The 18411-nt window shown below is 35.4% G+C and overlaps 1 protein-coding gene across 4 annotated transcripts in view; it reads left to right on the top strand.

Moving 5' to 3' along the window:
• The window catches only part of HECTD1 (HECT domain E3 ubiquitin protein ligase 1), an 89416-nt gene that overhangs the window by 51259 nt on the left and 19746 nt on the right, over window positions 1-18411 (top strand). Inside the window, exons 18-27 of one of the 4 annotated variants that reach the window (XM_039247112.1) lie at window positions 408-502; window positions 2017-2122; window positions 4420-4554; window positions 4798-4937; window positions 5212-5535; window positions 7515-7681; window positions 8036-8212; window positions 11695-12531; window positions 13221-13442; window positions 17460-17593. In XM_039247112.1, the coding sequence (XP_039103043.1) occupies window positions 408-502; window positions 2017-2122; window positions 4420-4554; window positions 4798-4937; window positions 5212-5535; window positions 7515-7681; window positions 8036-8212; window positions 11695-12531; window positions 13221-13442; window positions 17460-17593 (2337 nt within the window). The remainder of the gene's footprint in view (window positions 1-407; window positions 503-2016; window positions 2123-4419; window positions 4555-4797; window positions 4938-5211; window positions 5536-7514; window positions 7682-8035; window positions 8213-11694; window positions 12532-13220; window positions 13443-17459; window positions 17594-18411) is intronic. The other 3 variants (XM_039247113.1, XM_039247114.1, XM_039247115.1) reach the window with 3 other exon arrangements.

The following is an 18411-nucleotide window of genomic DNA, read 5'->3' on the forward strand; positions in this document are numbered from 1 at the left end:
AACACCTATTGATTATAACATTATATCACTTAGTGAAATCATTGTTTTAGTATACCAGTTACATATTTTGTAATGCTAATTAAAGTATATAATATTGTTAAAATGCCAAATGTTCATTTGTTAGTAATCTGAAAAATCACCTTGCCTACTACACTTTGGGAAAAGCTGATTTAGCAGTATAATTGTTACCCATTATATAACATTCAGGAAGGAAAAAAAATCTCTTAGCTGTGGTCCACTAGTCATAAACTAAAAAGAATTTAATTGAAAGAAAAATAATGATTTCACTAGATTCTATTGATAGTTTTGTAATATACAGTATTAATACTCATCTTTGTAGCATGTGTTTGTGATAAATTTTGGTAAAAGCCCTAAGACATTTTTTGTACCTTTTTAATTTTTTTTAGAGCATGGATTTAGATATGAAACAGGATTGTAGTCAACTGGTAGAAAGAATAAACGTTTTTAAAACAGCCTTTAGTGAAAATGAAGATGATGAAAGGTAAATCACCAATTTCTTTTAATTTGATGTTTGCAGTTTTTGAAACTTGGTATACTTCTTTTAAAGTAGAGTCTAATATATAGTGCTTATATACAAAATAGGAACTTTTAAATTTAATAAGTAGTGTAATTTTATATTTTAAATGTATAATAGTAGGTAAGATTTTTAAAGCTCTTTTTAAAGCATTTTTTAATCTTATGGAATAAGAGAATTTACATGTCTGCTAGGAATGCAGCTAACCAGTCAGTTTAATAAAATTAAATGCCTCCTTCTATGCCTGAAATGAATGTAACACTGTGTGTCAGCTACAGTTAAATAAAAAATTGAAAAAGGAATTAGATATCTCTTTAATATATAACTGAAAATTTGAACACTGATTAAGTATTTGATGGTATTAAGTAGTAATTGTTAATTCATTTTTAGGTGTGATAATGAGAAGAGTTTTGTTTTTTTAAGAATTCTGTATAGAGATACATTCTCAAAATATTTCTGGGTGAAGTATGTTCTCTGGCATTTTCTTCACAATATATTGGACAGAGAAAAATGGGTGGGGATATAGATAGAAATCAATTAGATATTAGTAGATATTTGTTGAAGCTGGGTCTTGGGTTGATGAAGGTTCATTTTAATACTCAATTTATTTTTGAATGTGATTGAATTTTTAAAATAACAAATGAAATTCATTTCATTAATTTTGGGTACTACTTTAAATGAGTTACCCAGTGTATGGTAATTTATTGAAACATTGCAGTAGTTAAACATTTAGCTTTGTAGAAATTATTGCTAATATTAAAATATACTTGTCTCAGTGGAAACATCTTTTTACATAAATTCCTTTAAGTGGTGAAAGATTTAAGAGTTAAAGATTATAAATGGTCTTTAAGCATTCTTGATACAAATTGTTATTTTCCAGAAACATTACACCAGTGTTGCCTTGCTAACAAATAATACCATTTTCAAAAATTTTCTGCTTTGTGTATTTTTATATGTATCAAATATTATATAATAAAATTGTTTAAATTTTAAATTGCATGTCTACTTTGAATGCAGTTGATAAATCTTGCAAGTGAAATGAAATACTTTATTATTTGTTTATTGATTGATTGTGTGTGTGTGTGAGTTAGAGAGAGAGAGAGAGAGAGCATGCACATGCAAGGCAGGTAGGGACTTCTAGAGAGAGGGAAAGAGAATCCCCAGCAGTCTCCACACTCAGCACAGAGCCAGTGCAGGGCTTGGTCTCGTGACCCTGAGGTACTTACCTGAGCTGAGATCAAGAGTAAGATGCTTAACTAACTGAAACACCCAGGTGCCCTGAAATATTTTATTCTTAAATGAAGGAAATGGCATTATGAGAGTATCTTTGCTTGCTTAGATATAGTCTAATAGAAAATTAAATTTGTTTTTTTGTGCTCATAAAGTAGGTGTCTACATAAGGTTGGTTACTCCAGTTTTTCTATAAACTTGCGTATGAAATTTTATAAACACTCTGAACAATTTTTTTTTTTTCTTTGTAGTCGACCAGCAGTTGCATTAATTCGGAAGTTAATAGCTGTACTAGAATCTATTGAACGTCTACCTCTCCATTTGTATGATACACCTGGATCCACATATAATCTGCAGGTAACCAAGAAAAACGCAGGCACTGTTACTGCTGAATACATTTAGGAGCAGTCTGTAATGATTCTGCTTACTCATTAAAGACTGTAACCCTAGGGGCGCCTGGGTGGGTTAGTCGGTTAAGCATCCGACTTTCGCTTAGGTCATGATCTCGCGGTTCGTGGGTTCGAGCCCCGTGTCGGGCTCTGTGCTGACTGCCAGCTCAGAGCCTGGAGCCTGTTTCAGTCTGTGACTCCCTCTCTCTCTGACCCTCCCCTGCTCACACTGTCTCTCTCTCTCTCCTAGAAATAAATAAAAACATTAAAAAAAATTAAAAAAAAAAAAATAAAGACTGTAACCCTAAAGCCACTTGATTATTTTATAATGTTTCTTGAATTATTAATTTTTCAATTTTTTATTTAATCAAATCACTATGGATTTTCAATAAATGTTTATTGTAAGTAATAAATCATATTTGATGGGGGGGTAACTGGAAAAAGACCATCAGTGGAAAAGGCAAGGAAAAAAAATGGGTCCTTTAGTTTTAGAATTATGGGTTAAGTTCTTTCTATGCTTATCAGCAGATGAGAAAAGTGTAAGAATACTTAAAGACAGTTTTTTTTTTCCTTTTTTTTTATGTCATTGGTTAAAGCCTTTAATGGCCTTCCTTAGCTATTCATATTGATTCTGTGGGAAATCTGTCATGGGTTTTATAAAATGTTTGTTATTTTCCTAAATGGTTTTTAGTTGACATTCACATTCATTCATTCCTTTATTCTTTTCTTAGCATCTGGTATACAGATAGGAATAAACAGAAGTTACATCTTCTGTAGGTTACTTTAGAATTCCTCAGCTGGTCATTTTGCCTGCATCTTGCCTTTATCCAGTCTATTCTGCTTGGACTGCATGGAATAGAGCCTTTTATAAGTGACTAAGAATCTGTATTTGCCAAGACAATGCATACTAGGGCAAAAATCTTGCCATACCCCCAAGAACTCCATAGTGTTACCAAAGCCACTAGATTCCCATGTTAGAGAGCTTGTCCAGGGAGTTACAGTATGTTAGTGTGCCTGACATGGTGTTAGATTAAACACAATGTCAAGGTCTACTTTGTGTTTTATTTTAGATAGAGTAGTAAAGTGGAGTAAGGGCCTTTGTGGCACATCTTTTTATTTATTTTATTATTTTTTAACAATTTTTAAATAATCTCTACACCCAGCGTGGGGCTCAAATTTATAAGCCCAAGATCAAGAGTTGCATGTTCTACTGACTGAACTAGCTAGGTGCCCCAGTGCATGCTTTGAAAGCTTTATCCTTGATAAGTGAATGAGTCAGAAGCAAGTCTCAGTGACTGGAAATTCTCCTGCTTATACAGTCCTAGGAGCACCAACATCTTTTATTATGCACTTCTCATTTTAGGAGACTGTGCAAAGTAAAAAGGATAGCTAGTAGTATGCCCTATGTTTATTTTTCAGTCTAAATTGCTACCCATGTGTCCATATAAGTATTTGATTATGTCTCTGTAGGAACTAGTTAAGGTTTAAACAGCAGTGAAGCTACCTAAATTACTAGTTTCATACTTGCTTACTAAAATACATTGGATTGAAAGCTATCTTGTGTTTTTTAAAGTTGATTAGCCATGGGGTACCTGGCTGGCTCAGTTGGTAGAGCATGTAACTCATCATCTCAGGGTCATGAGTTTAAGCCCCATATTGGGCATAGAATCTACCTTAAAAAAATTATTAGTCATTGATTGTTTGATATATTCTAGCTACTTTTCTTACCTGGAAAATTGCAACTTGTAAAAAATGCATTACTTCTGTTAAGTTGTTTTGTGATTTATTCAAACCATATATATTTGAAGTTGTTTAGAAATTCTCTGAGTACATAGTTAACTTTGTTTCTTTCTTGGAAGCTAGTATCACTTACTCAGTGGTCCTTTAAAGAAAAAATTAGGGGCACCTGGGTGGCTCAGTCGATTAAGCGTCTGACTTCGGCTTAGTTCATGATCTCACGGTTCGCGGGTTTGAGCCCCGTGTCAGGCTTTGTGCTGACAGTCAGCTCAGAGCTTGGAGCCTGTTTCAGATTCTGTATCTCCCTCTCTCTCTGACCCTCCCCTGTTCACACTGCCTCTCTCTCTCAGAAATAATAAAACATTAAAAAAAGAAAAAAAAGAAAAAATTAATAGAAAATAGACATTGACCTTTCTTTTATGGTTGCACTTTTATAATTCTCAATTACTATTGAAAACATGTCTCACTTTTGTAATTCCAAGAAAAAAGCAATGTATTTTCTGAAGCATTTTGGTCATTTTTGCACAGATACTTACAAGAAGATTAAGATTTCGGTTGGAACGTGCACCTGGTGAAACTGCATTGATTGACAGGACTGGCAGGATGTTGAAGATGGAACCCTTAGCTACAGTGGAATCTCTGGAACAGTATCTCTTAAAAATGGTGAGTTTTTGGCAAGGCTGTGATGAATTTCAAGGCATTTTCTACTGTGGTTTAATCCTTTAGAAAAGTAGTTAGGGAAATATGTGTGTAGAGTTAGGGTAATAACACTTTGCCCTAGTAATTCCATTTTGTGAGTATTTGTCATAATAAAATAAGTCACATGAAAGGGATAGGAAAAAGTGGGGAATGCTTTTGAAAAAAGCCCTGTTAAGGTGAGTGTCTTCTGTATTTTCTTTGGTGTAGGTAGCAAAGCAGTGGTATGATTTTGACCGATCTTCATTTGTTTTTGTTCGAAAATTAAGAGAAGGCCAAAATTTTATATTTCGGCACCAGCATGATTTTGATGAAAATGGAATCATTTACTGGATTGGGACAAATGCCAAGTAAGTCATGCTATTTAATGTAGAGTGAAAATATTCACCTGGCAAAAAATTCTTGGTAGTAGAATAAAATGATTAATTACTCTGAGTGTCTTTCAGTTTAAGGAATTTTTGTTTTACAGATTAAGTTTAAGGCTATCTCACTTTTTATGAAGAAAAACTCTAAATTGCCAGTTGTAGGATTTTAAAAAATTGGTAAGTTTTATGTGGAAAACTAATATGAACAAATAGAATATTTTAATAGTGTTAACCACTTAATTTTTTTTCTTTTATTTAGAACTGCATATGAATGGGTGAATCCAGCTGCTTATGGACTTGTAGTAGTAACATCATCAGAAGGAAGAAATCTACCTTATGGCCGCTTAGAAGACATACTAAGTCGTGATAATTCAGCTTTAAATTGCCACAGCAATGATGATAAGAATGCCTGGTTTGCCATAGATCTGGGTCTCTGGGTGATACCATCAGCGTATACACTTCGTCATGCTCGTGGTTATGGAAGGTCTGCACTGAGAAATTGGGTTTTCCAGGTATCCAAAGATGGACAGAACTGGACTTCTTTGTATACCCATGTTGATGACTGCAGTCTCAATGAACCAGGGTTAGTTGAGGAGTCTTTGCAAATTGAAACACTCAGTAAAGAGCTTTGTTTATTTCTGCAACTGTATACCCTTAGAGCTCTCTTCTTTACAGAATGTTGAAGAAAGATTTTCTTTTTAAAAATATCACTTGATAGTATAATTTAAATATTAAAACTTTGAAATAATAATTTTACCAGAACTTTAACAGCTTTAGGTGAAACATCTGTAGAACATTGAGCCTATTTACTTAAAAAGAAATTGATATATATGTGTATATATAGCACACTAATAAAAACAAAAAAAAATGGAATTAGTTTTTTACTAAACTCTTCATATATGTACATAATATATGTACACAAGTTAACAGTAGCTATTGCTGGTTATAGAATTGTGGCTGACTTAAAGTTTTTTTTAATGTGTCTCTTTTTCTAAATTTTATAGATTGATCATATATTATTTTTTTAGGATTTTTTTTTTTTTTTTTTTTTTTTGAGAATGAGAGGGGTTACAGGGAGGGGCATACGAAGAGAAGAGAGAGAATCTCAAGCAGGCTCCATGTCCAGGACAGAGTCCAACTTGGGCCTCAATCTTATAACTGTAACATCATGAAATCAAGAGTCAGACACTTTTTTTTTAAGTAGATTTTCAATTTAGATTTTTTTTTTTTTTTTTTTTTTTTACAAATAGTTTATTGTCAAATTGATTTCCATGTAACACCCAGTGCTCATCCCCACAGGTGCCCTCCTCCATGCCCATCTCCCCCCCCCCCCCCCCCCCACCCCCCCCCCACCCTCAAAAAGTTCTCAGCATTCAAGACTCTCTCATGGTTTGCCTCTCTCCCTTTCCCCCACCATTTACCCCCTTCTTCTCCCCCATGGTCCTCAGTTAAGTTCCTCCTAATCCTCCTATACGTGCAAACATATGATATTTGTCCTTCTCTGCCTGACTTATTTCGCTCAGCATAACACCCTCAAGGTCCATCCATGTTGCTACACATGGCCAGATTTCACTGTTTCTCATTGCCATGTAGTATTCCATGGTATAGATAAACCACATCTTCTTGATCCATTCATCTGTGGATGGACACTTAGGCTCTTTCCATGTTTGGCTATTGTGGAGAGTGCTGCTATGAACATTGGGGTACATGTGCTCCTATGCCTCAGCATTTCTGTATCCCTTGGGTAAATTCCTAGCAGTGCTATTGCTGGGTCCTAGGGTAGTTCTAGTGTTAGTTTCCTGAGGAACCTCCACCCTGTTTTCCAGAGGGGCTGTACCAGTTTACATTCCCACCAACAGTGTAGGAGGGTGCCTGTTTCTCCACATCCTCGCCAGCATCTAGAGTTCTCTGTTTTGCTCATTTTAGCCAAGAGTCAGACCCTTAACTGACTGGGCCACCCAGGCATCCTGATCATGTATTATTTTTCTAAGGGCAGAAAGTAGTTCTAAAAGTTTTAGTTCTAGTAAGTTTTAATTGAGCAGTGTGGCACATTTTGCAGGGAATATAGAGCATGGAGTTAAATTAATTTCTGCATTTGATGTAATATGGAAGGAACTCCTTATCATTAGAATTAATAGAGAATTTTTCATGTTTTATTATTTATTTCTGTTTTTAAATTTGCATCCAAGTTAATTAGCATTTAATAGATAATATTTTCAAGCTTTAAATTTAACATTTAATGTATCATTTAAACTTTGCCAGAATTTTTAAGAATTCTTCATCATAAGAGCATAGTTTGTTGCTTATAAAATTTCTTGTCTTATTTCTTTGGATTTTATTAATCATAAATCATTTAATGTTAGAGTCATTAATAGCATACCTTTAAACATCATTTTTAATTTCTTTTCATGATGGCTGTTGTTCTCCTTTTATATCTTTTTTCTTGTGTAACAAACTGTAGACTGAATGTGGAAGTTGGTTTTTCAGTAGGTCTCTATTATGTAAAAAATCTTCCCCATCTATTTTAAAACATTACACCAGTTTTTCTTAACACCTTCACAGGTCAACAGCAACCTGGCCTCTTGATCCACCAAAGGATGAGAAACAAGGGTGGCGACATGTGAGAATTAAACAGATGGGGAAAAATGCCAGTGGACAAACCCACTACCTGTCACTGTCTGGATTTGAACTTTATGGCACTGTAAATGGAGTATGTGAAGACCAGCTAGGTAAAGAGATGATAGCAGGTTTTTCACTTACTAGAACAATTCTATGTGTAAGAAGTGACTTGTTTATATTTCTTTAAAAAAAATTTTTTTTAAATGTTTTTATTTATTTCTGAGAGAGAGAGAGAGACAGCACGAGCAGGGGAGGGTCAGAGAGAGGGAGACACAGACTCTGAAACCGTCTCCAGGCTCTGAGCTGGCTGTCAGCACAAAGCCTGACACGGGACTTGAACCCACGAACCGTGAGGTCATGACCTGAGCCGAAGTTGGACACATAACTGACCTGAGCCGAAGTTGGACTCATAACTAACTGAGCCACCCAGGCGCCCCGATATTTCTCTAATTTCTATTTTACAGGAAAAGCAGCTAAGGAAGCAGAAGCTAATCTTAGAAGACAGAGACGTCTGGTACGCTCCCAGGTTCTGAAATACATGGTTCCAGGGGCGCGTGTGATCAGAGGGCTAGATTGGAAATGGCGAGATCAGGATGGCAGCCCACAGGGGGAAGGTACCGTCACAGGAGAACTGCATAATGGTGAGTAGGTACTCAGCATTTGTGGTGTTAAAATGGAATATTACGTAACACTGTTTTTCTTTTGTTGTTTTGGGATAGTTTATAAATTGTATGTATGTCTGAGCACTATATAGAAGAACATTAAAAATGAAAAAGTCGTTTACTTAGTATTAAGGGAAAATTTTATTTTCTGTTTTGATTTGAAATTTAGTGCTAATATTTTGAAGTGATTAATAAGCTAGTATAAGTTGACTATTCTAAAGACACGTGTTTTGCTTTTTGTTTTTTAGTCTATTATTCTTACGTTTCCATTGGTCTTTAATCGCTTACATTTTTCTTGTTAGCCTCATGGGAATCAGGCAGTAATTTTTTATACTCTCACTCGAAGAAAAAGTAGTAACATTTCTACTTACTATTTTTCAATAAAGAATGAGAATTGTAGCCTCTTCATTTATTAGTAGATTATAAGATACCGTTTATAACTGTGGACTGTTAGTTTCTCAGTCTACTAATATTTCTTTGGCTTTAAACTTTGATATCTTATAAGGTAAGGGCTGTTTAAATCAAGTTCATTAAAAATTTGTTTAACATTTGTTTATTTTTGAGAGAGAGAGAGAGAGCGCGCGAGCGAGTGCGGGGGAGGGGCAGAGAGATAGGGAGACATAAAATAAAGCAAGTTCCAGGCTCGGAGCTGTCAGCATAGAGCCTGATGCAGGGCTTGAACTCATGAACCCCGTTTGTAAGATCATGACATGAGTCAGAGTCAGACACTTAACTGACTGAGCCACCCAGGCACTTCTAAATCAAGTTCATTTTAAACCTTTGGTGCTGTGGATTTTAGAGAAGTCCATATCCACTTAATCAATTGTTCTTAACTCCCAGAAGCAACTCATAATGGCTAATTTTTTCCTTATAAGTTAAAAGGCTGATTTATTAGCAGATACTTTGCCTAGCTAGTAGTGTGTTCTTAATAATTTTGCATGGCATTAAAAACAAAAAGTAAAATGTTCATATTCTTAACTTACACCAAATATTTAAAGAGCTATAATAAAGGTGACGGTGCTTAGGAGAATGAATAAACACTTAATATCTTAATACACTCATGTTCTGTGAGATAACAGGCGTTTATTTACCTAAATAAACTCTTGATTTTATTGTTTTTAAAATTCTATTACTTGAATTACTTTACTACGTATTTCTATATAGTTATACTGTATTGCAAATCATTGCCGTTATAGCAGGTTTACAGTGAATGAATGTACATGTAACTGCCAAAGTTCATAAAAACCATTAATAGTTGAGAAGACAGTAGTACCTTCAACCCAGAAATTTTAAATGTTGTTTTTTAGACATCTTGATAATACGCTATTAATATTCTATTACTTCTAAATTGTTTGGGCAATTAAGTGTGTTAGCTAGTTAGGGCTATATGAATGTGGTTTCTCAGGCTGCAGTCAGCTGAAGCAACTGCCTAGGAAAATGGGAATCTTAATTTTAGAATTTAGTATGTAAGAAAAGCTTATTTTTGCTGATCCAATGTAAAGGTTTAGAGTTGCAGCTGACTAAGGTGGCTATTCTTATTTAGTCTCACATGAAAACCTTTATGTCAGAGAGAGTACTTAGCTTATAAATAAACCATTTCCTTCCCTCCCTCCTTCCCTCCCTTCCTTCTTCCTCCTCCTCCTCCTGCTCCTCCTCTTTTTCTTTTTTAATTTTACTTTTAAGTAATCTCTACATCCAACATGGGGCTCAAACTCACAACCCTGAAATCAAGAGTTGCACGCTCCACCAACCAAACCAGCCAAGCACCCCTGAACAAACTATTTCTAATATGGCTAGTTAATTACTAATTATCTTTTTACCTATCTTTCGGGCATAGTGGGAGCCCAGAGTTTTGTAACTATGAATTTATGGATAGTATGTATATGCCTTTTCTTGGTTCCCCTTAGATAGCAATTTAATTACATTCTCAATATGAATAGTTCACATTTAAAATTTATTTTCCACATTATATCAATTAAATCCTTTGTAAAGAGTCTATGTGTCAGTAGGACCATCCATTTTTTTTTCACATATTCTACAAATGTGGGTGCCTACGATGTAAAGGTACTTTGTTGGACTTCAAATATACGCTGATCCCTAAAAATGTATGATCCCCTGCCTTCTGACTGAAACTGATAAATATACAATTGTAGATCATGAAAATTATTATGAAGTAAATTATCAGTATAGTTTTAGACTGATAAATGCAATATAAATGTTAATTTTATTTGGGATTGGGATACGTTTTTGAGCCTTTATTCACACTGTTCCATTTTGCAGAAGAGATAGTTACATGTTGGTTCTTCAGAAGTTACTTCTGCATATAGAATAAATAGAGGCAATTGAAATCTCATCAAAACTAGATGATGTAGATTTGGAGCAGGTAGTTTTCATCTCCTAGAACTCCTATGCATGTACTCTCCACAGGTAATTTAGTATTACTTATACCCCTCTGAGCCTGTCACCAAAAATATACATGGATTTGTTATGTGTATGTGCACATCTGCACATGCATGGGGGTACCTGCCTGTATGGATGAAATAATTTCAAACTTTATAAAGACTGGTTATATTTTTAAAAGTACATTTGTTTTTCATGTGTTGTGTTTTTCCCTTAAAGTAGTTAGCTTATAATACTAAAGTAAGATTGTAAAATTTTTATTATTTTCCTTTCTAATAGACAATTTATTTTACTGCTCTTGGAAGTTAATTACTGTTGTGTTTTTTTTTTTAAAAAGAACAAGTACTGTTTACAAGTACAAGTAAATATACATTGAATATCATGTATAATATGTATGAATAATGAACTATTCATTAGTTCTTTACACATTATTAGATTTAGCTTATAGGTTCTAGTAAAAGAGCTTAGCATACTTTAAAAATTTGGTTTTAGAATTTTCTGTGCTTTTTCAAATTTATTAAACCTAATCATAAGAAAACTAAGTAACCACTGAACTTTGAGAACACAATTGAAATGCTGACTTAGTGTTATTTGAGCTAGTGACCTAAAATTTAAACAGTGATATATGGATATTTTGTCAATTATTAGGATTTAGCCCAAACTTAAAAATTAATGGTAAGTCAGAACTTTTTCTGTAAAGAACATTCTACTACTTAGTTCTATTTAGCAATTTAGATTTCATCTCTACTTAACTGATCTTGCAGTATTTCACTATTTATATCCATCTTTTTATGGTTTTTAACAGTTCTTCCCCTTAAAAGATAACCCCGTAGATGTAAACATGACCCTTAAACATTGTTTTCAGATATCAGCAGAGCAAGCAGTTCAGAAATGAGAGAAATAAAAGGAAGAATTTAATTTTAGTTGGCAGACCTTAAATGACTATAGGAATTCAGAGAAGTGCAGCACTGATGAAAAGCTGATCCCATATTGTGGAGCTACTGTCTGACACGCTCCTATCTGCTTTCTGCTGGGTCTCACAAACTCCTGTCCCTTTCCAGGCTGGATTGATGTCACCTGGGATGCTGGTGGCTCAAACTCTTACCGTATGGGCGCAGAAGGAAAATTTGACCTCAAGCTTGCACCAGGGTACGACCCTGATACAGTGGCATCACCCAAACCTGTTTCATCCACTGTTTCAGGCACAACGCAATCATGGAGCAGCTTGGTGAAAAACAACTGTCCAGACAAGACATCTGCTGCTGCAGGCTCCTCAAGTAGAAAAGGAAGCAGCAGTTCTGTGTGTAGCGTGGCCAGTAGCAGCGACATCAGCTTGGGTTCGACCAAAACGGAACGGAGATCAGAAATTGTAATGGAACACAGTATAGTTTCAGGAGCTGATGTCCATGAACCAATTGTTGTTCTTTCATCTGCTGAAAACGTCCCTCAAACAGAAGTAGGGTCATCATCCAGTGCAAGCACCAGCACCTTAACCGCGGAAACGGGAAGTGAAAATGCTGAAAGAAAGTTAGGCCCTGATAGTTCTGTTCGTACTCCTGGGGAGTCTAGTGCAATATCCATGGGAATTGTTAGTGTTAGTTCTCCTGATGTTAGTTCAGTGTCTGAGTTAACTAATAAAGAAGCAGCTTCACAACGACCCCTTAGTTCTTCAGCAAGTAACAGACTGTCAGTGAGTTCTTTGTTGGCTGCTGGGGCCCCTATGAGCTCTAGTGCAAGTGTACCTAATCTGTCCTCAAGAGAAACATCTAGCTTGGAGAGTTTTGTAAGGAGAGTGGCAAACATAGCACGGACTAATGCCACGAACAACATGAATCTAAGCCGAAGCAGCAGTGATAACAACACTAATACTTTGGGGAGGAATGTGATGAGCACAGCAAGTAAGTGAGCTTTTCCTTATGGAACCCAATGGTTTTTCCTCCCTGAGTGATGCAAAGTAGGGTTTCTTGTTCAGTGGGTTCTGGCTGCAGTCGTGAACTAGATCATTAACCGTGTTACATACAACCATGTCAAATTTAGCACTTCAGGATTATGGACTTAAGTTCTACAATTAATTCTCTTAAGAATTCAGATCAGGTATGATAAAGAACCTCTTAGTCTGAAAGGATGAAACAATAACACACTTCTGTTTTTCACTTTTCTGTGATAAATTGTGAACTTCAGCTGTATGAGGAAATAGAGGACTATTAAATTTTATCATAGCTGAAATCAGAGCATCACACTGGTTTAACTTTTCCTTAGGTCCTTAATTGCTACTATTTTCTAAAAGTTCTTTAATTCTAATTTAAGTTAACAAGTCAAAGTAATTCTTTTGGAAAACATTGGGAATTAATTGATTGCCTGTTTCCCTTTTTAAAAAAGCAGAGCTTAATTTCTTGAAAATAACAGGGCTGTAAAAACAAGGACTTTTAGTTGGATTTCAGTTGGGTTCCCAAAGTTGTTGCTTTTCAGCCTTAAATAATTAGTGTTTCACGATCTCATACTTTTTTTCTAAATATACAACCAAGTTTTTTCTAAGGTTTATACAGCCTCATCTGTTGTACTGATTTGCTTCATTTTTTATCTTTAGCTTCTCCTCTTATGGGTGCTCAGAGTTTCCCCAATTTGACCACACCTGGTACCACATCAACAGTGACAATGTCAACATCCAGTGTGACTAGCAGCAGCAATGTAGCCACAGCAACAACAGTTTTATCAGTTGGTCAGTCCTTAAGTAATACTTTAACCACCAGCCTCACGTCAACTTCCAGTGAGAGTGACACCGGTCAGGAAGCAGAATATTCGTTGTATGGTAAGTTGTAGTTTAAAATATTTAGGTATTTGTGTAGTGATGTTTTTACTATGTTTTTCTGCTATTTTTTTTTTTTAAGTTTATTTATTTATTTTGAGAGAGAGAATGCGAGAGGGGCAGAGAGGAAGGGAAAGAATCTCAAGTAGGCTCTGCTCTGTCAGCACAGAGCCCAGTGTGGGGCTCTAACTCATGAACCATGAGATCATGACCTGAGCCAAAACCAAGAGTCAGTCACTCAACCAACTGATCCACCCAGACGTCCCTCTGCTATGTTGTTTTTAACTTTTGATTAGAAAGTAGTAATCCTCTCTTTACTTAAAGGTATGGCATCTTCATGTGCGCTGAAATGGACTATTAAATTATCTGATTATAAGCAAGTATCTAGGAACTTTTGTGCTCTCCTTTTTTACCTTTTGTGCACTAATGAAGTTTTATTGGAAGGATCATAATAACAAAGAAAGTTGACACCTTTATCAGAGAAGAATAGAAGTATAATAGATTAAAAGGCTTGTTTGTACACTGTAATGTAAGAGGAAAAGAGGAAAAACACTCCCTTGTGTACCTCCTCTACTTTTAACACTTTCTTCATGGAATACTTCGCTACTGGCACCGCTGACTAACAAATGTTTGTGAAGTTTTCCCACATTAAACACTTTTCAGACACCAGCTGGGTGTCATAGAGTTTAACTCAGTTACTCACTTCTGACACTATTAACTACCTGGAGATAGTGTCATTTCCCATACGTAAAAGCCTCAGACCCATAACATTATCTCCCCACCCTTTCAGACACTAACTGCAAGGCCAGGTTGTCATCTGTGCTAAAGATTGGCTATAAATTAGAGGCTCCCATGGTGCTCTCCTCCTGTTCAATTAATTTGCTAAAGCGGCTGACGGGACTCAGGAAAATATTTTGTTTACTACTTGATTACCCCTTTTCTTATAAAAAAAAAAAAAAGGATATAACTCCAGATCAGCCAGATGGAAGAGATGCATGGGGTGAAGTCAGGAAGGTCCCACACACAGGTGCATTTGTCCCCTTGGTGTTTAGGGATGTTACCAGCCTGGAAGCTCTCTGAGTCCCCCCATTTTGGGTTTTGTTTGTTTTGTTTTGAGGCTTCACAACTTAAGCACAATTGATTAAATTATTGGCCAGGAACTCTATACCTGGCTCCTCTTCTTTCCCCATAAAAGGATCATCTTTCCAGAGAGTACATTGTGAAATTATTTTCATATTGTTTGATGGATTTCTGCAGTGTTTGAAATAGCTGCCATATATTCTACTCTTTGACTATGCGATTGTTATTTAATAAATTCTCCATTTTAGACATTTAAGTCACCATAAACATTGTTATGAATTGGCATCTTTGAACTTTAGTTTTGTATATTTCCTTAAGATACATTTTTAATTTTTTTGTTTTACATATTTTTTTTTTGAGAGACAGCACACGTGGGGGAGGGCCAAAGAGAGAAGGAGACACAGAATCCGAAGCAGGCTCCAGGCTCTAAGCTGTCAGCACAGAGCCTGACGTGGGGCTTGAATCCACAAACTGAGATCATGACCTGAGCCTAAGTCGGATGCTTAACTGACTGAGCCACCCAGGCTCCCCCTTAAGATACATTTTTAAAAGAAGTAATTGCTAAATTGCCTTTCAAAAAAGTACTTCCATCATTATTGTTTTGGAATGTCCTTTACCATACATACATACATACATACATACATACATACATCCTTGATGCCAGTGCCTTTTCTATTTAAAAATTAAATTTGTTAATTTCAAATATAAGAACATTTGTATGAAGATATAGTTTAAGTATTATTTTATGTAAATCTTTTTTTCCCCAAGTTTTTATTTAAATTCTAGTTAGTTAACATGGAGTGTATAAATCTTATTTTAATGTGTTTTTGTTTTCCTTTGAATGTGTCCTCCTATTTCAGGCCAGAAGTTGGATCTGATGTTCATTTGTTTTAGGAAAATCATTATATTTCTCTGTGTCTACCTTATCTATTAAATGTGTATATAGCAAAATGATGATGATTCCACCAAAGTAATGTGAATTCATTGAATAAGCTATATTCTCTCTAGTTTTTCTTATGGAGCCCCTCTGCCCCTCCCTACTCATTTGTTATGTGGTAACTTCATTGAAGCTTTAATTCTTGATTTTCTGATACTTAAAAATGCTGTGGGTACGCTAGTGGGAAAGAATATTAAAGGAGTATTATAGCTGCCATTTGCCTTTTGGAAATTATTGTTAGATGATTAGAAACTCCTTTTTTTACATTCCTAAAACTAGAAGACTTATCTTAAAGGTGCTGCTGTGAAGAATCAGAGTAAAATTATACAATACTTTTTATATATGCAAACTTTTACTGTATTAGGTTTTGAGGAACATGATGCTGTGATATGGTCAAATCTAGGAAATAAGGAGCTGTTTAAATGAGAAGATGATGAATAACAAAAGCCTTTGGCTTCAGTGAATTATAACATGTCAGAGATGGAATTTCATTCAGATTATGTTCCTTTGAAAGTAAACCAAAAGTGGAATTGATTTTGTGTGTGTACTGCACATCACAGTTATGAGAACCACTCCTAAATTGCAGTATGGTATCCTACAGTGGGTTAAGGGTAATATATTTTATCAAATTTAAGATGCCAATAATTATTTTATGTCCTAAGGAAAAAGTTGCCAATTCAGCTGAAACTTGATATTGCTTTTAAGACACATTCTCATTCCAGAATACGAAAGTGTTAAGAAAATATGTGCCTTAGAAACTAATTGCTTATCAGGACTCTTTCTTCTACTAGCCTTCTAGTAAAAGGTATTGAAATTTCAGTCCTGTGTAATTATTAGACTTAAAAAAATGTGTATTTGGTTCAGAGGTTTGCAGATAGAAAATTCTACAAAGCAATTATAAATTGTCTTCTGAATGTTCTTTTGGAATATAGAATGTGTATTGTCTTTTTATCCATAGAATTTTTTTTTCTTTTATATCCAGTAAAAACTTCTGTTTTAGCCGCATTACTTTTTGTTTTCATTTCTTGTGAAGAACAGTTCATCAGCATCTTCATTATGTAGGACTGTTTTTATCTGATATAGTCTTCATTGGGGGGTGAGGGGAATATGGATAAAAGAAAAGATGGTACCTACGTTACTTCATAGTAAATAGGTAGTCTCCTTAAGCGGTTATCATGAACCTGCCAGGTCACGTAGCTAAACCCAGGTCTCTCTTACTAACTTTATTTTGTCTATTCCCTCCCACGATCATTTACAGTTCCTATTTACTTGTTTTTATTATTATTTTTTAATGTTTATTTATTTTTGAGAGAGACAGAGTGTGAGTGGGGAAGGGGCAGAGAAAGAGGGAGACACAAACTTGAAGCAAGCTCCAGGCTCTTAGCTGTCGGCACAGAGCCTGACATGGGGCTTGAACTCACTAATGGCGAGATCATGACCTGAGCCAAAGTCATGGCTTAACTGACTAAACCACCTAGGCACCCCAGTTCCTATTTATATATTCATTTGATTGTTTTTTAAATGACTGTCTCCCCTGTCCGTTCCATGGGGGCTTGGACCATGTATATTTGTTCACACCTATGTATATTTGGTGCCTAACATGGTTCTTGGCACAGAACAGGTATTCAATAGAGATATTTGTTGAGAGTGAATGACTTCAGTGTTCTCTTTGCACTATGTTATGCTTCCTATGACTTATGCAGAGAATGGTGATAGGATTGTTATTTTTACACCTTGCCCATACTGTTGACCTTTTATATTGTGATTTTGTAGACTTGGAATTAGTTTATGGTCATCCATTAGCCTGTGTTGTTCTCTGCCATGCTTGTGACCAGTGTTACTCATTTTGTATTTGTGATGGTTGAAGGGTGACATCACTTAATGTGGTCTTTATACTTGTCTTTCTTGGATTTTACTTGTGTTCTGTAAAACCAATATACAAAGTTATCTTATCATGCTTTGATAATTGTGTTGACAGTAAGGTTGTTGGTTTTCTTTTCCAGATTTTCTGGATAGCTGCCGTGCCAGTACTCTGTTAGCTGAACTAGATGATGATGAAGACTTGCCTGAGCCAGATGAGGAAGATGATGAGAATGAAGATGACAATCAGGAGGACCAAGAATACGAGGAGGTTATGGTAGAGAGAGTATCTCCCATTCTCTTAACTAATATAAGATGTTAATAATTGGAATGAAGAGAAGAAAAACAAAGTCCTGGTTAAATTGTGAAGCAAGGAAATGTGGCATGAGCATGAAAAATGTGGTTAATTAAGAAAAGCACTTTTAATCTGAGCATCTCTCCTTTAAAAGAAGATAAATCAGTTATACACTAAAACCTTGGCTTGCGACCATAATTTGCTCTGGAAACGTACTTATAATCCAAAGCACTTGGATAGCAAAGCGAATTTCCCCGTAAGAAGTAATGGAAACTCAGATGATTCGTTCCACAACCCAAAAATATGCATATAAAATGATTACAGTACTGTACTATAATACAGAATAATAAAGAAAATACAAAACATGAAGGAAAATAAATAAATTAACCTGAACTTACCTTTGAAAGCCTTTGGGGCTGGTTTGAGGGAGACAAGAGGGGTAGGTTATTGTGCAGGATGACTTTCACTGTCACTAACAGAATCACTGCTATCTATTGTCTCAGTGGAATCTTTTTCTTCTTGTGCAACTTTAATGAGGAAACTATCCAATGACACTTGCTTTTTCTTCTTTTGAGGATTTCACAGAAATGTGACATTGCATTGTCATTAAACAGATTGATCGCTTGCATTACTAAAGCCTTATTGGGGTGATGCTTTTCTACAAAATTTTGCAGTTTCCCACATTTTGTGCATTTCCCTAATCTCATTGACGTGAGGAATTCTTCCACCTCTCTTCTTCTGCAGACAAGATGCAGATGTAAACTTCTTATGAAATCTTGCAATTTTGGCCACTCACTTAC

The sequence above is a fragment of the Hyaena hyaena genome, unplaced genomic scaffold, assembly GCF_003009895.1.
Source record: "Hyaena hyaena isolate Hyena2069 unplaced genomic scaffold, ASM300989v1 scaffold_291, whole genome shotgun sequence".
In the NCBI taxonomy this organism is placed as follows: domain Eukaryota; kingdom Metazoa; phylum Chordata; class Mammalia; order Carnivora; family Hyaenidae; genus Hyaena; species Hyaena hyaena.